This window comes from Canis aureus, chromosome 10 (assembly GCF_053574225.1).
Source record: "Canis aureus isolate CA01 chromosome 10, VMU_Caureus_v.1.0, whole genome shotgun sequence".
Lineage (NCBI taxonomy): Eukaryota > Metazoa > Chordata > Mammalia > Carnivora > Canidae > Canis > Canis aureus.
This window is the reverse complement of record NC_135620.1, coordinates 70,326,151-70,351,343: the sequence shown is the minus strand read 5'-3', so window position 1 is coordinate 70,351,343 and position 25,193 is coordinate 70,326,151. Positions and strand designations below refer to the sequence as shown.

At 56.1% G+C, this 25,193-nt stretch overlaps 1 protein-coding gene across 5 annotated transcripts in view; it reads right to left on the bottom strand.

The window, feature by feature from the left end:
• Positions 1-25,193, bottom strand: part of COL27A1 (collagen type XXVII alpha 1 chain) — a 134,792-nt gene that overhangs the window by 87,419 nt on the left and 22,180 nt on the right. For 4 of the 5 annotated variants that reach the window (XR_013388346.1, XM_077913046.1, XM_077913044.1 and 1 more), the window contains exons 5-10: positions 22,403-22,456; positions 12,328-12,381; positions 10,807-10,860; positions 2,426-2,470; positions 1,753-1,806; positions 1,239-1,283 (exon numbers count right to left, since the gene is read on the bottom strand). Coding sequence is in view for 4 of the 5 variants with exons in the window: in XM_077913046.1 (XP_077769172.1) it covers positions 1,239-1,283; positions 1,753-1,806; positions 2,426-2,470; positions 10,807-10,860; positions 12,328-12,381; positions 22,403-22,456 (306 nt within the window). In the remaining variant the exon portion in view is untranslated. The remainder of the gene's footprint in view (positions 1-1,238; positions 1,284-1,752; positions 1,807-2,425; positions 2,471-10,806; positions 10,861-12,327; positions 12,382-22,402; positions 22,457-25,193) is intronic. The other variant, XM_077913047.1, reaches the window with a different exon arrangement.

Here is a 25,193-nt window from a genome sequence, read left to right as displayed (position 1 = left end):
TCGAGTGCTCCCAGCTCATCCAGGCTGCTCAGGGCCCTGGGACCCAGAGAGGGGGGTGCTGGGGCCAGACCAGCTCTCTCCCCGCATGTGGTCTCAAGATGCCATCAGCATGGCAAACAGCAAGCCACCCCAGATGCCATCAGCATGCCTCTGGGGCCACAGCTCGTGGGAACAGCTGGATAAAAGTAGGGAGGCCCAGCCTCCCAGGACAGGAGCCTCCTCGGCCCCTGCATGACATCACTCATCATCATCATCACTGACATCATCGCGTCCTGAGGAACCTGCCCACCCACCTCCCTGCCCACCGCCCAGATGCTCTAACAGCCACATGTCAGCTCCAGGGATTAAGGCCCAGACTGTGGTCATAAATAGCTTTGGCTCAGGAGTGGAGGACACGTCACACCTGACCCAGCCTGCCCGAGGGCTGTGACCCACTTGCTGAGCATTCTTGGAGAGGCAGCAAGGCCGGGCCACAGGACACCTGGGTCCCCATCCCAGCTCCACGTTAGGCGTGTAGAGTGAACCGGGACTGTCAGGTCCCCACCATGAACCCAGTTGCCTTGTGTGTAGACAAGGGGACCACACCACATTATCTCTTAGACTTTCAAACTCCATCTACCCCCATTCCATGCACCCAGAATCTTCTCCACAACCCACTTGGGAGCCCCCACCTGATAGCCCCTCTTCAGCAGTATTTGCTTCCAAATTCCTGGTATCCCCATAACCATGCTAGAGGTAGGTATGGACCTCACTCCCATCGTAAAGGTGGGCAAACTGAGGCTGCTGGCTACTTGGGGTTTGTCCCAGGGGAGGGAGAACAGATGCTCCATCAGTCTCCAGGAATGAGCAGCATCACCCATCAGTCACCCCTGTTCTGTCAAAAGTGGGGTCCCCCAGACCTCAGTCGGGAGGGGAGCAGGATTCTAACAGCAGACAAAGTAGCCCTGACTTAGGTCCCCTAGCTCTTGGGATGTGCTGGGGGACAAGGCAGGCAAACGTCTGACCGTGGCAGCTGGGCCACGGGCACCAAGCCGGCTTACCTGGCTCAAGGATCCCCCATCACCTGTCCACCCTGCTGCCCCTTGGCTCTCCGGAGAGCACTCAGGTGGGAGGGCAGAGGCACCAGCCCCCCTGCCAGATGCTGTGTACAGACCCTGCACCTCTGACCTCCCATCAGGGGGGACAGGTAATGACCACCCAGGGCCCCACCTGTGTGGCACTTGCCAAGACCCACTTACCCGGCTGCCTTTGGGGCCAGGGTCTCCTACCGGTCCAGGGAGCCCCTGAAACATAAAAGACAGAGGGGCAAGGACATAGGGAAACGTTCTCCCTGCTGCCAACAACCCAGGGCAAGTCCTGCCTCCTCGGGGCCTCAGCTGCCCCCTACCCTGTAGAAAGGGAGTGGGGTTGGGCCTGTAGTTTTCACACTGAGGACCCCACTCTGCCCCAGAGTCCCGGGGGAGTGGATGGGGCGTGGGGGAGACTGAGTGGGAGGAGCCCCGGAAGCCCCAACCCCACAGCACCAGAACCCCTTTCTTCTGCTCTGAGCACCCCGTGCCCTACTACCTTCAAAGAGAGGGATCCCTGGTCCAGCCCCCTGAAAAGCCCTGTCTTCAGGCACACACCCCCATGGGGGCGGCTCCTCAGCCCCCTGCCTGCCGCCTCCCTCTGCCTGGGGTGGGGGTGGGGGGGCACCCGTGGCCATCTCCACATCGTCATGGCCACCGAGCTTCCAGAAGCCATATACTGCACCTGCCTGCCAGGGTAACCTTTGGCCCCTGGGCTGCCCTCAGGTCCCGGCTGCCCCTGCAAAGGAATGAAGAGAAACATAAGGAAAGGAGAGACCTGGCCCAGCTCTGGGGCTGGGGGGCGGTGGGAGACGGGGGCTTACTCACAATGGACAAAGAGAAGGGCAGGAATGTGAGCTGGATGGGGAGGAAGGGGAAGGCACGGGCCTGCTGGGCCCCAGCCCACCCCTCTGTGAAACCGGTCAGACCAGCTCAGAAGGACAAAACCCCCTGTGCTGGCAGCCCAGGACTGAGAAAGCTCTGAGGAGCCTGGCTGGCTCTCCCACGCTGGCAGGGGCTGCTATTTGACTTGGGCCAGTACAGCCCGAATTCCTGCAATCCCCGTGGCGGCATGTATAATATCCCCTAACATCGCCCGGAACAGGCCAGCTATTCATGGCTCTCGCCGGAGTCGGGTGGCTCATGCCAACGCCAGGCCGGCGTGGACTCCAGCTCTTTCAGGCAGATGCGGCTGGGGGAGAGGTGGGGTCGGCTCTGGGGCCCCAGCAGGATGGGAGGCAGAGCCGCCTGGCTCTGGGGCTCACTCATGGCATGGGGCCCAGGGAGGAGGCCAGGGGCAGACAGGGGTGGAGTGGGGGGGGGAGCAAGCAGGGCAGGGCTGAGGCTGCGGCCCTCACCTGTTCTCCGGGGTGCCCCGCTGGTCCAGGATAGCCCTTGTGTCCCTGTGGGGTGGGGGGGATTGAATCAGGAAGGCCTCTGGGCTTGCGGGTCGGATGGCCCAGGCCTGGCTGCCGCACCTGCCTTTGCAGCACTGCACGCTGTGTGGACGGCAGGGGTGTAGTGTGTGTTCAGTGACCACTCGCTGATCGGACCTAGGCCCGTCAGGGTCGGCAGCCTGCTGTGGTTTCCTCTGCCACCGACGGCCCTCGAGGCTGGTTCACTCCTCCGGCAGGGCGTGTGAGTGGAACTGGGATACAGCCCCTGTGTCTGTATCCATCCCTCCCAAATCCAGACGGGGGTGAGCCCGTCCGAAGCCGGGGTAGAGCGAGTTCTCGATGGATGGGTAGGCCAATTAGGACCTTCGGGTCTGGGATACGCTCAACCACCATGGGGTGCTGGGATCTGTGTCAAGACCTGCCCCTTCTCATAAACCCCCTATCAGGAAAGATCTCACACATACCGACCAAATACATTCACCGAAATAGCGGCCTCCCTTCCTCCCACTGGTCCCAGCTCCCTTCTGGGGAGGACGAGGCCACCCAAATGCCTGACTGTGAAGGACTCTGGCTACAAGCCAGCACCAACCCCGACCCTCGGTCCGCGTGGCCCAACTACCAGGTCTCTAGGTCAAGAGAATCAAACGAGCGTGTGCTTACACGTGGCCCTGGGGCCACCCAGCAGAGCCATTTCCTAAGATGTAGGGGCTCTCCAAAGGGAAACCCCAGACTTCAAGCTTCCATCCCCTGACGGCAGCTGTGAAATAAGACCGGGCAGGGGCCTTGCATCTCAGCCAGGGCAGCCACACAGATCTCCATTAGAGCCCCTCGCACAGAGAGCCCAGGGCTTGGCTCACACTGTCCCTCACCGCCGCTGAGAACTCCAAAGTTGTACGGCTCCCCCAGAGCGTGATAAACGAGACGATGCCTGCACACCCCCTCCCCGCACTGCGGTTTACCTGAGACTCCACCCACGTGGCCCCCTCTAGCCCTCATACCAGCCAGACGAGGTGCAGCGGGGAGGCAGGGGTTATCATCTGCCTTTTCACAGAGGAGAAAACTGAGTCTCAGAGAACTGGCCCCAGTGCCATCGCTAAGAAGCAGCGCGCTCGCACCCACCCCGGGTCCTTCGGACGCCCGAGGCCACAAGGAGAGGCTTTGCCGACATCCCAGGCACGTACAGTTCATGCGTGTAAGCAAACACACACAGGCACACGCACTCAGCAACCCCCCCACCCCCACCCCAGACCCCCGGGAAGCAGGACTCTTAATTATAAACAGCATCGTCGGTTTGATCCAAGAGGTTTGGGGAGTTTACAAGCATTCCTTCTGCACCTACTCATACCTCAGCACTGCTCAGCGATACGATCACATCTCACACGCGGGGCCCGTGGGACTGATGCAACGTGGCCCGTGAGCTTCTTCCACCTGGGGTGCACGTTCTCTTCCCCAGGGAGCAAACTGAAGCGTAGGCCACAGCCGGCGGCTAGCATGCCGAGTGGCTGAGATCTGGGACTATCCTGCTTCGCTACTGGACGGCTGCATGATCTGAGGCCACTGATGTCGCCTCGCTGAGCCTTGGTTTCCCCGTTTGTAAATGGAAATACACAGACTGGCCCATGGATCACATGATATAATGTGTGTAAAGCACCTAGCACAGTCCCCAGCATTGAATTCAGAGGCCTGTAAAGACCTGCAGGCTGTTACCACCGTGAGCTTCGTATTTCATTCATTCACTCATTCATTCAACAAACACTTGCTGAACTTGTATGTGCCAGCATCACTCTAGACCTGGGATGAAGGAGGAGACAACACCCTTTAGCCTCAGTGGAGTTCACAGCCTAATGAAGGAGATATAAAAACAAATAAATATAAAAGATAACATCCGGGGGTTGGGATAAATAGGGAATTGTTTTCGTGAGTGTCACGTTTTAGTTTTGCAAGAAGGGGAAGTTCTGGAGACGGGTTGCACCACGACGTGAATGTCCTTAGCGCTGCTGAACCCTACCTGGAGACACAGTTAAGGTGGTAGATTTTATGTTGTGGGGGTTTTGCCGTAATTTAAAATTTTTTTTAAATTGCAAATGTGTGGTAGTGATGAGCATGATGAAGAAAAGTGAGCAGACTCAGAGGACGCAGAGAGGCCTACTGGGAGGGGTGGTGCCCGCTGGGCAGCCAGGCAGGTTTGCCTACGTGACTGGGGTGGAATGAGTTAAGAGAAAGCCAGAAGCCAGAAGCCAGAGCACATAAGGCATTAGAATGGAGGGAACCCACAGGAGGATTTTGAGCAGGGACATGTCGTGATATGACTCGCGTAATCGTCCTTATCATCCTCTCTCCACTTGGAACTTGCATATGAGGAAAAACCAGCCAAGCCTTTCCCACGAAGAGTGGAGTCGAGCCTTGAGCTCAGACCGTGTGGCTCCCTCCACTCGGGCAACTGCCCTCTCTGAGCCTCACTGTCATTCTCAGCCTGCCTCAGGTTGCTGCCAAAAGCCAGGGCAATAACGGGGGAAGAATCCCAAGAGAACCAAGAAAGGGGACCAGGGGGCCTCTGAGCATCACCAGCGCCTTTGGCTTCGCCTGCAGCCAGGAAGAAATCTGCTGGAAACCAATGCTTCAGCAGAGAAGTGTTGCCAGGGAGATCCCAGAAGGTTTCAAGTGAACCCTTTACTCAGGACATAGGAAGAAGGAAATGTGTGATAGGATAGGGACAGTGGCCGGCCCTTTGCCCGGCCCGGTCCTAGAGCCTTAAATAAATACATCAGCTCATCAAGTCCTTGCGACCATCCCTAGCGGGTAGGAGTTACCATGCACGTGTGCCACACGAGGAAACGGAGGCTCAGACAGGTGAAGAGCCTTTCCTGCGGCTCTCCGGCCTACCAGGGGCAACGCCAGGTGTGACGCCAGTCCCTAGGTCCTAACCACCCCATCACGGGATAAGACATGCTCACGGCGGCCCGACGCCCACATCCAAGAGCCACAGGGCCACACAGGGAACGACCCCCTTATGGTCCCTCCTCCCCAGGACAGAGCACGTGGATCACCCCGCAGCTTTCCTGGGGCAGGGGACAGCCACGGAACCCTAGAGTATCTGAGTTGGAGGGGACCTGAGCCATCAATCCGCCCACGTTTGTCATTGGACAGGCTTACCAGGGGGCAGGGACTTGCCCAAGGTTACTGAGCAAATTATGGCCAAGCCCAGACCTGGACTCTAGACCCTCCCCCCGCCACCCGCCGGGCTGTGCTTTGTCCAACAGGCCACGATTCCTCGGTCTGGTCCAATCAGTGGTCCCTGAGGGCCTTGCACGTGGCTGCGAACGACCCACCCTTCCCGGCTGGCTGAGAGCAGCAGAGACGGAGCACGGCCGAGGCACGGGGTCGGGCTGGGGGGCGCAGGGGGGCTCCTGTGCCCCCTGGAAGTACCTTAACAGTGTTTACCAAGCTGGGGCCAGCCAAATAGCTTCAAATGACAGGGCCCCAGGACCTGGAAGAGTCTAAATCATTATCTTCTCCTGGGCCCCGGCAATTACGGGGTAGGCACTTACCGCAAGGTGGACCCACGGGCAGTGATTTCCCCGTGGGTGCCCGGTGCCCGGCCGGTACCAGGGCAAGCGCGGGTGCTTCAGGGGAGCTCCGGGGACCACGGAGTCTGTAAGGGGCCTCTGGCTGCCCAGCAGGCGGGTCTCCACAGGACCCGTGTTTATAATAGAACTCGGTCTATATTTTGGTTTGGGAGCCAGATTAATCATTGCTTACAATGCACAAGGAGAAACCAGACATCACCTCACTGTTGCTGCAGACAGTCTCCCCGTCGGCCGGGGATGCTATTTGGGCTTTGGGCAGGGAGCGTGGGGGAGGGGGGTCCTGTTCTTGCCCTGGGGTCCTGGGGACCTCAGCTGTGCCCCCGGGCCCCAGCGTCTCTTTGCTATAACACGGAACTCACCCTGCTTGCTTCGCACTCCACGAGGCTCGCCAAACATCACCACAGCCCACAGCCCACCCGGGCCAGTCAGCGGGACAGAGAGCCCCAGTCGGGCTCAGCGAGGAAGAAGCGTGCCAGGAGGCAGGGTGACTTGTTACATGACACCGCACAGTCCCTGGTCCTCTCTGGACCTCAGTTTCCCCAAAGCATTGTGTTGGCTCAGAGACTGTAGGACTTGGAAACGTGTGGCTTGGCCAAAAGCACAGTCCATCATGACACAGCCAGGCACCTGACATCAAACTCCGCTCCACGGGTACCTGAGACAGGTGCGGTGGGAATGCACAATTTCTGTCCGGCTCGTTCATTCGACCAATTGTTCATTCATGCAACAAAGGTTTGGGGAGCCCCAAACGTGACCCTGTGTCAGGCATGAAGGATACACCGGTGGACCGAACAAACTCACCCCCTGCCTTCTGGAGGGCAACGCATCCTGAGTGGAAGGAAGGAGAAGCACCGCATGCTAAGACAGTGTAGACAGCCAACCGGAACGGGTGGCATTATAAACGGGCTTGAAGGAGGAGCCAGGTTGGAGAGCAGAGCAGGAGTAGGGCTCAGAAAGGGCAGTGGGCAGGGGCCCCAGAAGCCCGGGGCAGCCCAGCAGCAGGGGAGCCTGGAGAAGTCTCTTGGAGGGGGGCTCTGCATGGCAGTGGTCAGCTCAGGCAGCAGACGGAGGGCCCGTGGGCAGGGAGAGGGTTGCCAGAGGGCGCCAGGAGGGAGCTTCAACTGGAGTACCAACCTCATTCCGTTAGTCCCGTCCACGTGGGGCAATGGGGTGAGAGGGGCTCTGAGGCCACATCGGGGCTTGACCAGAAAGATCAATGAGTGACATCTGCCTCAGGCAGGGGAGGAGGGAGGAAGGGGACAGAGCAGGTGCGTGTGTCCCGCACTGTGCTAACCCCCCCATAAGGAAACAAGCAGGGACAGGTCCTCTGAGCACCTGGTCCCGCTGACGAACGCGCCTGGGACACCAGTGACTTTCCTGCCAGTCGAACATGCGGCGTCCCAAGGAGGCTGCGAAGGAGCCGTGACCTCTGCCTGGGGGGATGTTCTAGCCCCGCCACCAGCATGGGGCCGGCACTCGCGGGCACTGCTTACATGTTTGTTGAATGAATGAACGATCACGATGAGTGTGGAGAGGAAGCATGCCAGGGCAGCGCACAGCATAAGCGAGCCCGAGGATGGCCCGGAGGGAGGGCTTCCCTGCCGCAGAGCGGCTTGGCCCGGGCTGGAGGGCTGGAGTCTTTGCTGCGGAGGGACAGCTGCTTGCACGTGGCCTTATTTATTTATTCATTTATTTATTTTATTTTATTTTTTAAAGATTTTATTTATTCATTCATGAGAGACACAGAGAGAGAGGCGGAGACACAGGCAGAGGGAGAAGCAGGCTCCACGCAGGGAGCCCAATGCAGGACTCCATCCCGGGTCTCCAGGATCACGCCCTGGGCCGAAGGCAGGCGCTAAACCGCTGCGCCACCGGGGCTGCCCCACGTGGCCATATTTAACAGCATCTCTGGCTTCTACCTGCTAGATGCTGGTAGCCTCCCCCTCCCAGCCGTGATGGCCAAAGATGTCTCCAGACATTGCTAACCGTTCCCTGGGGGGCGAGGTCACCCCCAGTGGGAAGCACTGCCCTGAGGAAAGAAGGCAGGACGGTCAGACCAGGGGCAGCACAGGACTCCACCCTCCCACGGTGCAAATGAGGTTCTGGTCGCCTTCGTGGCTAGTGGAGGGAGGCTTCCTGGTGACTAGGCGAGATGACAGATGGTACCAGATGGGCAAGACGCTCTGCGCTTGTCCTTCATGGTCATCATGATCATTCATTCATTCAACAGATCTGTAAGCTGGGCCCCCGGGAGCCAGCCCCATGCTGGTGGCGGGGCTGGAACAGCCCATTTCGCCCAACCTCTCCCTGAAGCAGTTGAGGCTCCGTGAGGGGAGGCCACCTGCCCGGGCTCACCCAGCAGGAGAGGGGACAGAGCTGGGTCCCGTCCGGGTCCGCCGGCCTGGTCTGCGCGCCCGCCCAGCCCTCGGGAACCGGCTCAGCAAAGGCCCTCAGCAAACATCACAGGCGGATGGCAGGCAAATGAACCTTCTAGACCAGGGAGGCTCTTTCTCACTCGTGGGCCCCCCCTTATTTGAAAAGCTGTCTCACTCAGCGTTGGTGCAGAGACAAAGCGCCTGAAAGGCAGGGACCCGGGTTCAAACCCCAGCTCCGCAGCTTAGCAACGCCCGAAGGTATTTCCATGAAACCAGGGGCTCTCGGTCTCAGCTGCACAGGAGAATCCTGCACCTGGGATGCCTGGCTCAGCAGTTGAGTGTCTGCCTTTGGCCCAGGACTGATCCTGCAGTCCTGGGATCGAGTCCTGCATCAGGCTCCCCACAGGGAGCCTGCTTCTCCCTCTGCCTGGGTCTCTGTCTCTCTCTCTGTGTCTCTCATGAATTAAAAAAAAAAAATATATATATATATATATATAATATAAGCCCCCATTCTTATATATATATAAGAATCCTGCACCTGGGTCCTGCTCACACCAACCGGACCAGAGTCCCTGCCCACAGTCCCCCCTGGTTCTAATGCATCTGACACCGGTGTCAGCACCGGGCCGGTACCTGGGTGCACAGTCGCTGAACGACCGGAAGAATGACTGAACAGGCATGAGTGAGGTCGATTTGAGCCTCAGTGTTCTCAGCTGTAAAACAGGCATAACAGCGCTTTAACTCTCCGAGGCTATCGGGAGGAAACAATGTGACAAAGGACGGTCACTCTTTGTGCCACCTCTAATTTGCCACACTCTTAACCTGGGAACCCTCCCAACCCAAACTCCCTTTTCCCCTGCCTATTTTTGTCCATTTTCTATTTGCGCTTCTATTTTTACTGTTTTTCTTTTTATTATCTGTCGCCCCACCACACCCACAAGAATGCAAGCTCTGGGGGGACAGGGATTTTTGTCTATTTACTCAGCGCCACGCCTTGCATCCTGCCTGGCACATAATAAGCATTCAATCACTTCTGTGGAATAAATGAATGAATAGGCTTCTTGGTGTCACGCTGAGGTGATGCCCCAATTCAGCGTGCTGACACCACCTCTCCCCTGCACCGATCTCCCCTCGCCACCCCCAAGGCTCCCCACACGAGACGCTGCAGAAAAGCCACATAAGAGCATCAGGACAAAGTGGCCGCTGCTGTCACCAAAGACACACATGGGAGGAGAGAGTGCTTACAAACAGCGATGATTGCAGCCCATCCGTCCTCCTCCGCAGCCCCCGCCTCGGTCAGGGGTCCCTGCCTGGGACCCCGAGCTCCCCCAAGCTCTGCCCACTGGCCTGCCACAGCTCAAAGTCCTGCATGCTTGCCTGAGCCGGGGCCTGAGGGCCTCAGTGTACGTGGCTTTGCCAGTTTTCCAACCACACGGAGCCTCTTCCTTAGTTTAGGAAACATGCTTCTCCCTTCCCAGGTGAGCTGGTCCCTCTTGGATGGGGGCTCTGGGCCTCCCTGGCCATCTGCTGAGAGCAGGGGGCGCTGCCATGCCAGCAGGAGCTGGTCTAGTCTGCTTTCCCATCTCCTGCCACCTCTGCTCGACTCCCACCCCATGCAGAGCGAGACCACCACTGGCTGCTTTATGAGCCGGCGCTGGAAAGAGACTTTTCCACTCACACCTCATCCATCAGCAAGTGCTGGAGCGTGGAGGGGAAGCGAGTGGGGAGAGGGAGTCCCTGTGTTCTCTGAGCCAGACAATACCAGGTTTCCCCGGCCCACAGATGGCCACAGACTCCTGTCTGGCTCTGGCCTCTCCAGAGTTACGCTCTAGCCACGGAGGGTGGAGAAGGGGATGCAGGGGACGTGATGCTCCAAGTCCCCTGTGCCACAGGGACCCTCCGAGCAAGGACAAGATGGAGCCAGGAGGCACCACGTCTGTCCAGATGAGAACCAGATGGCCCAGAGAGAGGGTGGCTGCGGCCACAGTGGGGAGCCAGGGTGGAAGCTAAAGACATGGCCCTAAGCCGATATATACCTCCTGGAATCCCCATCAGCAGCCCTGCAAAAAGTAGCTGACGCCTGGCCTGTGTTGTCCTCCCCCGCCACCCCCATTTCCTGAACACCTACTATGCACGGGCCCTGCGCACAAACCAGGTTCGCCCACCATGGTCGGGGAGGCTAGACGTCGGGCTGAAAATAACTAAGACGGGCTAACGGTCCTTGAGCAGAGTGGAGGCTCCTGGACCGCAGCCTGGGGTTCCAGGAGGTCTTCCTGGAAGAGGCACAAGCATTGTTGAGTCCCGACAGCTGACAGGCCCTGGCCGGGAAGCTAGAGAGAAAGCCCACTGGACAAGGCAAAGCACTGAAACCCAGGTGTACCTTTCGTCCGACAGGTCCCGGATTCCCAGAGAGCCCAGGCAAGCCCACGTCGCCCTGCAAAACACAGACAAAAGGGTGAGCGGGGTGGGCGGAAGAGGAGCAGAGACGCTTGTGAAACTGCACGTGTGCCCTCGCACGGACAACTGTCTGCGGACAGGACTCCTGGAGGCCCAGAGGCCTCTGCGGGTGGCGGGGAGGGCAGCCGAGTGGGCGGGTACTGCCCCCCCCAACCCAGTCCCCCCACTAGAGGTATCTGCTACACCGGACTCTGGCACAGGATGCCATTTAGGGAACGGGGTCTGCTGCTAAACCCGTGTCTGGAAAACCAGTGCCCCAGGGGACACACCACCTGTCTGTCCCGTTCCAATCCGCTCGCTCTCTCTGCATTCCTGACACTCCTTCCCTCCTGCCCATCCCTCCCCCTGCCCGGGCACGGTGGTCAGCAAGCGGCATCTCTGCCACGAGAGCCGAGAACACACAACCCAGGAGAGCAAGAGAGAAGCCCGGGCCCCCGGACTCGCTCAGACCCGGATACAAATCCTGCTCCGTCCCCGACCAGCTGTGTGACCTCCAGCGAGCCACCTGCCTCTGAGGCCCCTCTGCTTTCCCCCCCGCAAGCCGGGCCCCATCCGTCCTGCATCCTCTTCATCTTCCATGAAGAGCGCACCGGCACGCGTGCAGGTGTTTACACCCGGTACACGCCCTCCGTGAGGACGTGAAGGAATGAGCCACCTGGGTCTTGAGGCAATAGAAGGGAGCTGCCTCTTCTCCGTGCCCAAGCACAGGACGCTGGGTGGAGAAGCAGGGCTGTGCCTGTCCGGAGGGCTCCTGGGCTTGGGGCCAGAATAAGCCGGGGTGTTCCTTCCAGGATGCTTGTGTCTGAGAGCCGGGGTCTCACCTCGAGTCTGGTTCCCCGGTTCCTACCTGTCCTGTGCTCCTTCCAGGCCCCTTAACCGGTGTATGAGGGGCGGCGGAGGGATGCTTCAGGGGTGAGTGAAGTCCTCTGGGCTAATGTTCTCTTTCCCACCAGAAACTTCTGGTCCCATAGCCCCTTCAGAGTCAGGGAGCCCTGAACCTCTGGCCCGATCCCTTCCTACCTCCTAGAAATCCACAGAACTGTCCGCTCGAATTAACCTCAGAGGGGACTTTGAACATCTGTTGGAAGCTTCTGGGTGCATGCTACCAAAAAACCTTCTGGATGCCAAGGATCGCCTAGAGGGCTCTACGGAAACGCGGGACGTCACACAAAAGGTCACTCGCTCACCAAGGGTGTGTCCACGGGCAAAATCTTTTGTCTGTTTTATTGGTTGCGCCCCCAGAGAGTGTACAGGGCATGGCTCTGGGTTCTGCACGGACAAAGCTGGAGGACCTCAAGGAGAACCCCAAACCACGCTCTTCCCTTGCCACTTGTCACACAATGACCTCCTGCCTCCATCACCCAGGGGCCTCTGCCAAGGCCTGGCGGTTTCCCTGCTGTCACTCCCCCACTTCCCTCAATGCTGGGGTCCCTGGAAAACCTACCTTTGCCCCATCGAGGGCCTTTCCTGGTGAGAGCCCTGGGTCCCCTTTCTGTCCCTGAAAGAAAAACAATTCTTTCTAGAGTCGTCTAGAGAGGCTACCTCCCCACAACCTCTGCTCAGAGTCCTGTCCCCGGCTGCCATGCCCTCCCACCCGCCCCCCACTCGCACAGCTCCCGGGGGGCCTTCACCAGTTCCCTTCTCCCTGAACACCTTCCACAGCTCCCCACTGCCCGCAGGACACCTCCGAACTCCTCCTTTGCCGTCCCACGTCTTCCAGCCTCGGATCCACCCATCCTCGGCAAACCCGGCTCTCCTTCCAGCGGCCAAACCCACAGACAGGGTCCCTCGCTCCCCGCCAGACCACAGCCCGTCGTCAGCCGTGCCCTGAGCTCCCCGGCTGCCAGGTCCTCGCCCAGGCAGTCACGCCCGCCTAGAAAACCTTCCTCAGGGAGATTCTCCAGGCCATAGGCAGCCTTCAAGATGCAGCTGCACTGTGTCCTCCCAACCAAGCAGGAGGTCTCTGGGGACGAGGCCTTGCGTGTGCGTGTTGCTGGGACTGCCCCCAGACTCCTTCCCCTGGGCTCTCAGGGGGCTTCTGAGAGACACGTCTAGGAAGAATGCCCGGAGCGCCTGGTGGCTCAGCGGTTGAGCATCTGCCTCTGGCTCAGGGCGTGACCCTGGGGTCCCGGGATGGAGTCCCGCATCGGGCTCCCTGCGGGGAGCTTGCTTGTCCCTCAGCCTATGTCTCTGCCTCTCTCTCTCTCTGTGTCTCTCATGAATAAATAAATTAAATCTTTAAATCTAAAAAATTTAAAAATTAAAAAGCATGAATTTCTCATACGCTCACCTTAGTGGTCTATTTACCAAGGGTCAGTGCAGTGACACCCACTTAACGTCCGTGCACAGCCCTTCACGGTTGCAATACCCTGGTCTCACGAGATTCTCACCATAGCCTGATGAAGTGGGCAAGGGAGGTGCTATTACCCACCCCATGCACTGAGGGAGACTGAGGCAGGAGGGGAAAGGCACTGTCAAAGGCCCCCAGATGAGGCATTGGCCAAGCTAAGACTTCCCATTCCCAGGTCTGGCGTGAGGCCACGTGCACACGCACCCACACATGCACATAGGTGCATGCACATGCATGCACATATTCACACATGGGCATGTGTATACACATCCTCACAGGTGCACACACATGGGCATGCTCACACAAGCACACATGGGTGCATGCACACACACATGCACACAGGTGCATGCACACACACATGCACACACTCTCACACATGAACACATACATTCTCTCTCACATGCACACGGGTGCATGCACACACACTCTCACACAAGCACACAAGGGTGCATGCATACACACATGGGCACACACGCTCACACATGAACACATATATTCACATATGCACACAGGCGTGTGCACACACACATGCACACACTCTCACACATGCACACAGGTGCATGCACACACTCTCACACATGCACACACTTTCTCACACATGCACACGGGTTCATGCACATTCTCACACATGCACACAAGTACATGCACACACACATATGCACACACTCTCACACATGCACACAGGTGCATGCACACACTCACACAAGCACACATGGGTGCATGCACACACACGTGCACACATGCTCACACATGAACACATACATTTTCACATATGCACACAGGCACGTGCACACACACTCACACATGCACACACTTTCTCACACATGCACATAGGTTCATGCACACTCACACATGCACACAAATGCATGCACACACTCACACAGCACACACTTTCTCACACATGCACACGGGTTCATACACACACACACACACACACACACATCCACCAGCGTCCTACATTTCTTGGCAGGGAGCCAGGGAGATAATGGATGTGACACATGGAAGGGGTGGCTTGGCCAACTTTAATTAGTTCCCATTTGGTTCCTTTCTTCATCAGAACCCAGCCCTTCCAAATCCTGGCTCAGCCACTCTCCATAAGAAGTCACTGCATTCGAACTGGACAGAGCCTTAAAGAGAGCAGACCTTTCAGAGCCACCTACTCCATGCCCAACACTGTGTCCATTTGTCCTCTTAACACCCGCTGGTTGCAACTCAGGACTAAGACACAGGCTCAGAGGGGCTAGGTCACTGCCTGGTGTGACACGCAGGTCAGAGGTAAGGTCTTCCCAGGTCTGGCTAGTGCCCACTCTGTCTGACTTCAAAGCACTCGCTTACTTGTTTATGAATAAGCAGCCTGGATGCCTCTCTGGCACTCCCTCTGACCAGATGACAGCTGCCCCAGGCAGGAAAGCCACCCCTCCTTGCCCACTGTGCGTCCACCTGGGCCCCTCCAGGTCACTGTTGCAGAACGCACCCTCTGGGATCTACCACCCTGCCCTGGCCGTCCTTCAAACACACTCTCGCCCTCAGCATCTCACAAGCCCCGCTCCGATGCCTTTTATGTCCATAGTCCAAGTGCAAAGCCAGGCTCAGGGCTACCGAGGATTCCAATGGCCAAAAAAGGGCAGTAGCTTCTCCCCACCCCACCCTCGCCCACCTCGGTCTGCAGCTGGCAGAGCAGCTGGGCTTGAAACACATTCAGGGTGGGCCTTCAACTATCCTTTTCTGTCTCTTTATAGAAGGGGAAACTGAGACCCCAAGAGATGACAGGCTTGCTCCCTTGTCCGGGTCCCTTACCTGAGCCATTTCCATTATTTACAGATTTCTTTCTGCATGCTCAGCAGCCAGCACAGTGCTTGGGATGTAACCCCCGCCCGAGTACAATAGCCACAAGCATAGATTCACATTGAACATTCACTCTGAGCCAAGCTTTGGAGTAAATACAGAGAATACCACAGTGGGGAACATGACACAGTTCATGCCCATGGGGGACTCTCAAAGGAGAAACCAGAGACCATCGGTGCTAGCATTTACTGGGTGCTCTTCTGAGGCCTGGACACATAAATTTGTGAGGTATCAACAATCACCATCCCATTTCATGGATGAGGAAACTAAGGCATAGAAAGGCTAAGTCCTTTCTCCAAGGTCATACAATTTGTAAGTGGGACTTAGACTCAGGTAGTTTGGTTTCAGAGCCCAAGCTCTTCACAAATCAAAAACTACCATCCAATGATAAGTAGAGTAAGGAGGAAGTCAGAGAGAACTTGACCTAGACTGAGGGGAAATCCCTGAAGTGAGTTGCAGCTAACCTAAGGCTGGAGGAAGACAAGGAGGAAGGAAGATGACAATTTAGCTCCAAGGATGCTCGAGGCACCCCTAGTCAGGTGAAGGTGTGATTTCTGGGATGGAGAAGACTATATGTCTTCCCAGCCAGACTCCTGCAGATTCCCCATTGAGAGAGGAGGAATATATAAAGTCTAATTAATTGCTTATACATTGGTAAGGATGAGAACCTGGTTGCCAACCAAGCTCTCCAGAATGGGAGTGGGAACTATGTTGAGCTCCTTTTTGCAGGTAGAGTTGGGAAGCATAGGACAGAGGACTCTGAATGGCTGAGGTCTAGAGAGGGACTGACACAACGGAGGAACACATCATGAAGGATTGGGAAATTCTGGGCCAGAAATCCCCTGTGTAAGTCCTCCCTAATCCAAGTACTTGGCACAGGGGGTGGCCCAGAGGAGGCATCATCAAATATTTCACTAATGAGCAATTGAATGGATAGAATCTCAAGAGACAACTCTAAGACTGAGATTGGCTCAGACTGGTTTCCTCTGAAGATAACCTGGGCCTCCCACTATCACTACGTCATGTGTTTAGAAGTTCCGGCCAATGCAATAGGGCAAGAAAAACAAATGAGACAACTAGTCTTTCAGGAAAAGTAGACACAAATATGTCCTTTTTTTGCAAACAATACAAGTATCTGTCTAGAAAATACAGGAGAACTGAAATATTGTTAAAATCAACAAAATCATCCAGTACGGGGCATGGTTATAAAATAGCCACAAAAAAAATATAAAAAGATGAAATTCAACAGTCCTACTCAATAGCTGACATCCAGCTAGAAATTAGAATGGGGCAAACATTTCACTCACAACAGCCACAAAAGTACAAAATTTCTATCCACAAACCAGAGCTCTGTAGGCCTTATGCCATAAAAGCTACAAAAGTTTACTAAAGAAATGTCTAAAAAAAAAAACAAATGAGAAGATATGCCATAGTTTTAGATAGGAAACTGTAATATTTTAAAACTGTTAATTCTCCACAAATTAATATATACATCTAATGCAATTCCAATAAAGATCCCAGGGGTATTTTTAAGGAAATGATTAAAATGATCATAAGGCTCATCTGACAGAACAAAGATCCAGAAATATTTTAAAAGAAAAAGGGGAGAAGACACGGTAAAGATCGTCAATGTCACATAAAACAGTATTTTAGCAGAAAATATACAAACAGAGCAATGAAACATCTTCAGACGGTCAGGATTAGAGCCTGGTCTATCATATAATAATCAGTAGTGTCAAGGTTATTTAATAAATGGTTAACCATTGGGGAGAAAAAGTAAAGTTACAGCCCATCTCATACCCACTCCCCATGAAGATTCATACCAGATGGTTTAAAATCTTTAAGAATACAAATAAAATTAAGAAATAACTAAGAATACAAATGAATACCTATCTGATCATGTGGTGGGAAAGAAATGCCTAAGCATAAAAGTGAAGAATGATGTATTTTACATTTGGGTGGAACCCTCTCCAAACTATCTGACATAAGTTCCTAATAAGTGTTAGCTGTTATTTGTTAGTCCAAAAAAAAAAAAAAAAAAAGATAAAACTTTTATTTGTGAACATCGTCATGAATACTCTTAATAAGCAAATAAACTGGAACATACTCATAAGGTGGACGAGGGCTGCACAATCTTAATATGTAAATATAAATAAGTGTACAAATCCATAACAAAAGACAGCATTCCAACCCCCAAAATAAACAAATTCATAAATGATAAGATACAAATGGCAAACAGATGTAAGAAAAGCATTCTTCTTCTAGCTGGTCAATGAACTGAAGTGAAAACAAGGATAAATTATCTTTTTAAAACAGCATCTGCTGATGCTAGCTGCAGCATGAACTGCCTCAATCTTTCCAGAAGGCAATTGCTAATAAAACAAGTAAATACATAAAGCACTTGTTTGCAGAAAATTTTAAATTATTCATATATGTGTATGTGTGCCTGTACGTGTATATACATCTGTAGCTTTCTGTGCATGTGCAGACATTTTGATTAATGTACGTTATATCTGTGTATGTTATCACACGTATACTATGTTACGTATATGTTAAGAAATCATTCTGATTTCTTTATTTTGGTTAAAATGTTACTTATGTGTAACTCATATCTAATGTATGTGTTACATACGTGTGTGTGTGTGTGTGTGTGTGTACGTATGCATGTATGTTACGTAATCCACAGAGGAAGGCCACAGAGATAGTGAACAAACTTGCCTTATCGCCAAAAGAACATACAGGCTTTGGAGTTAGGCAGTAGAGGATTCAAATCCTGTCTCTGACACTTGTCAGAAATGTGACCCTGGGCAAGTTACTCAGCCACCTAGACCTTCATTTTCTCATCTGTAAAATGGGGGTGATGTCATCTGCCCTACAAAGTATGCAAAGCTCTGGGCCAGTCCCTGGCCCAGTCTTCAAAATGCACTCAGTGCTCATCACTGGGCAGGGCCACTGCAGGCCGCTTTATTCTCTTCTTGATACTTTCTGGACTATTCCATGTTTTCCTTAATGAGCCTGCCTTACCTCTGTCATCAGAGGAAGGGGAAGGGGAGGCTGGGGCCTGAGAACCCTGTAGGCTTTCTCCATCTCGGCCCCGACCAGCTCTGCTAGCAGCCACCTAGATCACCAAGTCTGCTCCTTCCTGTCCACCTATCGCCCCTCACCCCTCCCACCCCCCCAACCCCAGTGCCTGAGGGCCCATAATAATCCCGGGTAATTCACTGCAAACTGAGCAGGCCACACTGGGGACGGAGCGGCCGCCTGCCAAGAAGAGTAGGGCCAAGCGCCTTATCCTCTGGCATGGGCAGCAGTGGTTTTCCTGCACAGCTGGAGCCCCACTGGCCTCTGGCCCAGAGCCCCTCACCTGCCCACGGGCCTGCATCCCACCTGTCTGCACCCCAGTCCAGCGTCAGCATCCCCAGCAGCGCAGCCCTAGACTTCCCCGCTGGCTGCCCGCCAGACCCTGCTTCTCAAACTGCCCGAGTGGCCTCTGCAGATCTCATCTGATCATGTCACCTCTGCTAAAAACCTTGTCGTGTTTTCTTGTTGCTGCTGGGATACAGTCCAAATGTCTTTCCACCGCCTACCAGGGCCTGCTCCCCTCCCCACCCTCCTGCCCCTGTGCCCCTGTGCCTTGTCATCTGCTGTACTTTAGACCTTAGTCCAACCCATGTGCCTTCTGGGAAAGTGCACCTCACCTCCTAGATGGGACCAATCCACCCTGTGTTAGGCATCCAAGCGTCCCATGCCTCTCTCATAGAGCCCGGGTCATGGCATAATTCTGCATTTATCAGTGTGATTAGCTTGTTTCCACGAGGGCAGGGACTGTCCTTGCTGGGGCCCCAATACAGGCCCACCCGGCTGGTGCTGAAGCTGACCCTGCTGTAGCACTGCCACAGGCCAGCACTGCTCTAAGTGACTCGGTTACTCCTCATGACAACCCAAGGGGGCAGTTACTCTCATCGTCCATTTTCTAGATAAGGAAACTGAGGCACAGAAAGTTGAAATAATGTATACTCAGCGCCAAAGAACCAGGAGGTGACAGAGCTGGGGTCTGAACCTCGATCACCTGGCTCCGGAGTCTGTGCTCTTAACCACTGCCCTTCCCCACAGCAACAAGTACAGGCTGGTTGGCGACATGAGTCAATCCCATGAGTCAACACCAAGCCTCCAAGGTCAGCCAATGCCGTCCTCCCAGGGGCCTGGCTTCTCTGCCTCATTCTCCAAGTCCTTGATCTCGACTCCACATGGGAGCTGACCCTCCCTCCTCTTGATGGATTTGAACGTGGGAGTACGGGTCTCTGGCAAGTGGGCAAAGCCTTGGTCTAGGGTGGGGGGGAGGGCAGGTCGGGCTAAATAAAGCTTGGCTCTGGCCTGTAGCAGCCCTGACACGTGTCTTCCAGCAGGCAAACTCAAGAATCCGAAATACAGTCCTGCTACTGCTGGTCACCACCAGTACCAGGTAAGTGACCTTGGCGTCTTTGTGACCTCAAGAGGCGTGGAGTCCTTCCTTTGCTCTTCCTCTCCCCTTTGAGCCTCCTCAATCCACTGGTATCTCCCATCCCTCAGTCCTTATCCCACAAGACCATAAGCTCCCAAGGGTCCCATGAACTCACTGAAGCAAGGAGTGCACGGTGACCCACCCAGACAAAGTGGGGGCTCCTGCCACCTGGGCAGACCCTCCTGTTCGGCTGATTTCTCCAACAACACATGGTCGGTGCCCATAAACATTTGCTGACAGAAGGACGTGGCTGGATGGTTGCCCCCCCAGGGGTTGCTCTAGAAGGCAGCATCATGTGGAAGAGGAGGAGCCAGCACAGGGCCTTGGGGAGGCCAGCCCTACGATCGCATCAGGTCGCCTCCTTGGTCCAAGGGGGATCTGGGACACAGTGAGGACCCTCTCCCCACAATCACACCCTCTGGTGCAGATACACAACATTCCCTTCCAACCTCAGCTGAGGCAGGAATTCCATCCAGGGAGAGTCTCTGTTTTAACCTTGTCCCAGTGATGCCACAGATCAAGGGCAGCCCAGGACCCAGCCGGCCTGTCCTAGGGCCACTGCTCACCCCTGGGCTGCAGGCCAGGTGTCAGGCATGACTTTTCCCCCTTGAAGTTTTATGCAAACACGAATGGAAGAAGCAGGCTCCCGTTCCAGTGTATTTTTTGGAGCCCACACCTTATCTGTGATACCCAGAAGTGGGCTGGAGTCCTGCCCAGGAGAGCACGAGTCTACACGTCCCTGCTACATGTGGCAGGAAGAGGAGTCACCTGCTAGGTACAGGCCTCGCTCCCCACACCCAGAGAGAGCTGCTTCTCAAGATGGAAGGAGAAGCAGCTAAGGGGCCCCCCCTCCTGCCTCAGCACATCTGTTGGCAGGATGGGAGGAGGCTGCGGGCCAGACCGGGGCTGCCGTGGGCCTGGGGCCGGGGCCGTGCAACGTGGGGCCGGCATGGACCGGGGCAGAAGCCAATGGACCATCTGCTGCCACAGAAGCAAGGGATCAATCTGGAAGCTGGGAGGAGTGGAAAAGAATGGGAGGGAGCGGGAAGGACTGGCCAGCCCCAGAGCCGACCAAGAAAGGCGTGTTCCCGGACAGACCTGACAATTCCCAACAGCTGTGGGTCCTCGGCATGGTGATGTAGCCCATGGCCAGGGAGGCCTGAGGCCTATGCAGAGCGGAAGTCTCCGGGGGGCTGCCTCTCCGCCGGGCCCACGGGGGCGGATCCTGGGGCCGTCTCCTGGACAGTGTCCTAACGCGCCCAAGCCTTAGTGCCCCATCCGTATACGGGCACAGCATCTCCACCCATCCCTTTAGGGCTTTGTGGGGATCGAATGAAGACAAGCCACATAAAGCGCATGCAGAGTGCACAGGCCCCCAGGAAGGCCCAATATAGGGTGGCTTCCAGGAGGACGGCCATGCCTTCAAACGCTGCACTAGTCGCCTTGTTAAAACCACAGCACTTCCGGGCAGCGGCTTGGCCACTGGGCACCCGAGGCCTCTGGGCTGGCTTTGCAAGGAAGGCCCCGGGCCCAGCCCCGGCCGTGTGTGCCGCACTCCCAGACGAGCTGGTGGGCGCCACGGCTGGCCTTTGGGGGCGGTGCGACCAGTCAGTTAACGGCTTTCCTTAAGCCGCTCAATCTGCACCACGGGCTTAGCAAAGAATGACCTTGGACCTGGCCACCCTGGTTACCCGCAGAGGGCAGGCTGCGCCGGGCAGCGTCCTAACCAGGAGCCCCTCTGCCCTCCGGGGCCTGCTTCCCGCTCCTTCGGCCCAGTCCCGGCGCTCCTGGCTTCCCTGGCCCTACAGCCCCTTTCCCTGCTCCTGCTCCCCCAGCCACCCCTGGAGACCTCTCCCCATGGCCTCAGTGCTGCCGGCCCTGCGGCTGCTCGGAGCGCGGCCCTGGAGAGCCCTGTTCGCCGCCGGAGCTCTGGGCACACGGGGCACCCCGGGGACGGAGTTCCCAGCAGGCATCGGAGCACCGCTCACTCTGGCCTCTGTGGTCTCATCTTAAAGTTACCTGGAGCACCCCAGGAAGGCTCCCTGGGGCAGGTGGCAACTCTGCGCTGTCGTCTCCTCCCCCCCACCCCGGGCTTCATCTCTGGCTCCTCAGCACTCTGCAGTGTCAGAATGTCTGCCCATGAATTGTCTCCACCTGGCGGGGCTCCAGGTTTCCCGGTTCACAAATGAGCATCCTCGCCTTCCTCCTCCGGGGCTCCTCGGTTGGGTCACCGAGGCTAACACCAGGGTGTCACTGGTCTCTTATCTCCCTACTTCCCCTCTGCACCGTGAATGCAGCCGCTTCCCTCCTGCCCCTCCTCCCACACCCCTCAGCTGGCTGGGCTGGCCTCATCCCTCCCCGGTACCACCCCGGGGCCTCCCTGCCTCTGCTCTGGTCCCCACCTCCAGTCCACGTGCACACGACATCCAGTGACTGTTTCCAAACACGACCACGTCCCTCCCCAGCTCAAAAGATGACATGCCTCCCAGGGTTAAGGCTTAAGACCCAGGAAAATCTCTATCCCTAGTCTGACATTCAAGGCCTTCCCTACTTAGCAGCAAATGACCCTTGTTCCTCCTCTCCTTTGAGGGTTCTGGGTTCCAACTGCCCTTCTCTCTCTAATTCCCTACAACCAGCTTCTGCAACCAGAAGCTCCACTCTCGAGTCCTCACTGTGTCACAAGCCTGGCTCTTGGAAGGCGCTCAGGGGTGCCAATGGCACCGAGGGCCTCTCACCAGGAGCCCCTAGGAAGCACCCCAAACATAGCCCCAGCCTAGCCCCTACTCCATGGCCCTACCTCCAGACCCCACAGCAAATACTCACCTTGGCTCCGGGAGGGCCAGGGAGGCCTGGGTTTCCATAAGGCCCAGGAGGACCCTGAAAGGGAAAAGAAATGAAGAGGTAAGGGAAAATGGGGGTCATTCCCCTTCCCACAGCGATGCCCAGCAGGTTCCTTCCACCTGCTGGCCTGCTCGCCTAGCCGAGTCTCAGCAGGACGGCCACGGCGGCCCACCTCCAGAGGGGACCCCTTGATGCCTGGCCCTGCTCTGAACACTTTCCGTGCATGACCTCGTTTTATCCAACTAACCCACGAGGTGGGGACTGCCTGCCATTCTTCCAATTTTGAAGATGAAAAGCCTGCACTCAGAGAGGGCGAGAGCTTTCTCAGGCCACCCAGCTGCTAAGGGGCAGAGCTGGAGGTCAACCTCAGATGTGTGACTTTGAAACACAAGCTCTCAACCTCTGAATTTTACTTTACAGCCTCCCTGCTCTCTCCCCCTGGCCCAGCAGCCCTTCCCAGGCTGGTTCCCTGAGGATACTATAAAGATACTACAAAGCCATAGGACTTCTTGATTTTTTAAATTGAAGGTCAGATCTGTAACCCCGTGGGCCACATGGAGTTATGTCAGATGCAACCTTCCTTGACAAATTCTGTTTCCGCTCAAAGGTTCCATCCCCCGTGCCTCACCACTTTCACCTGTGCCATTCCCAACATCTGGCGTGCCTTTTCCAACCATCCCCTCCAGCTGACACCCCTCCTGGCCTTCGAGGTCTGGCTCAAGTGCCACCTCCTCCCAGGGCATCTCCTAAGACTTCTGCCTAAAGGAACCGCTCCCTTTCGACTCCAACTGGACTGTGCTGTGACCCTTTGGAGTGGAGAGCCCAGTGAAGGGCGTACTTGGTGTCTTCTGAACAAGGGCCCCAGCCCAGCCAGAGAGCTCTCCCTTAGGTTCCTACAAGCTCTGAGCTTACGAGCCCTCCAGGGGCCTTGGAGCAGCTAGGAGGACCTGGCTCAGAGAGTCCAAGAGTCTTGGCCAAGTCACACAGCAGAGAGGTGGCCAAGCGAAGGCTGGGACCCAGGCCTGTTGGCTTCAGGTCCGGGGCTTATTCATGGCACTCGATTTTCCCTGGTCCTATCTTCCTGCTGTAGAACAGCTGGAGCCTGTTATGTCCACTTTCCCCAGCAAGGGCCCTGGGTTAGAGTCTTGCAGCCAGTAATACAAACAGAGCCCTAAGAGACGGGTAATTCCTAAGAGTCTTTGTCCAGCAGGAATACTCTGGGGCACGGGGGGCGGGGAGAGGCACCCCGAGGAGCCCAGTGGTGCCCCACCACAGCAGCTTCTAGACACACTGCCCTCGTCCCTGGCCCCTCTTGACTCATCTGGCTAGCTCTGTATGAACTTGCTTCCTTCCTCCCTCTCGGAGGCCAACTTTCCAGCTGCAGCCTGTCACATTCCAACCCAGGCGCCTCCCTCTTCTCTATGCCTGAACAGGGACCCTCCCCTTCTCCAAACACGTCGAAAAGGAACAGGGTTCAGAAGCTCACTGGGCCTGGGGGATTGATAACGGTGTCACTGGTGGCCCTCCCTCTAAAGGAACCCGCTCCCCGGCCCTCTCCAGGGTTCCACCAAACACGGTCTCCCAGCACACGGATGTGACCTGGAAGCGTCAAGACCTGGGACCAGCTGTGAGCAGCCCCCTTTCCCCAGCCTCACTCTCCTCAACAGTCCTATGAGTAACTGGGACCCTGGTGGTCCTAGGAATCTGGAAGACCTCAGATGCTCACCCCAGCCCAGGCTCCTGGGGTCTCACCTCAGAGCTCACCCCTGAATTGGTCGTAAATTGGGTGGGCGTGTTTGAGGAGGGGCCCCTGACCAGCACTCCAGAAACAGGCATGGGCTGTGGGCGGCCAAGGGTGGCTGCTTCTCCCCAGTTGGGTCCCCAAAGATGGCAGGCTGGAGTGTTCGGCTCCCCGAGCTGCAGCGTGTGAAAGTGGGGGCTTCCTGCTTCCCCGCCCCCCTCCCCACCTCTCCCTGGCCATTGCCTTGCAAAGAGACAGAGCACATAGTTGACTGTGAGCCAAGCAGACCAATTCTATGAATGCTGCAGCCCAGAAAGCCGGGTAAGGGGAGGGCCCAGGGATTCCCCATCATCCTTGCACGGGCTGGGGAAGTATGTGGAGGTGGGAAGGGGCACGCCACTGAGCTTTGGGTGACCTCAGGTAAGGCCCCGTCACTCCCCGAGCCCCAGAGCCATCATTCGTGCAGAGAGGAGCTGGGATGGTCTACTCTTCGCATTCTACTATCTCTGGAATTTTATGATCTATGGAATTTCCAGCCTAGAAACAGGATGATGGCGGGGGGGGCGGGGCGGGGGGGTTGGGGGGAGAGGAGCACACAGCAAGCCTGAGAAGGATGTCAGGAGAGTCATTCCCTCACTCATGGAATTTCAGAGCTGGGAGGAACCTTGGAACTATATTTCCAAGGAAATGCCTTGGGAAATCCTGGGCGGACCCCATGCTTTACAGATGGGAAACTGAGGCCCAGGGAGGGAAGGGATTTGCCTAAGATCACACAGCTTCTGGGGCGGGGTGGAATGTTGTTAACTCCCAGACCAGAACTCTTCAGCAGCCATTTGCCTGGCACCTGTTAGGTATCAGGTGAGAACGAGAAAGAAACAGGGCTTGGCTCTGGGCTCATTCAGGTAGAGAGAAAAACCAGCATAATCGATGGTTAAGAACATAGGTTCTGGGGGTCAGACTGTCTGGGTTCAACCCTAGCTCCGGCATTCACTCTCTGGTTGACTTTGTCCAAAATAACCAAACCTTTCGGAG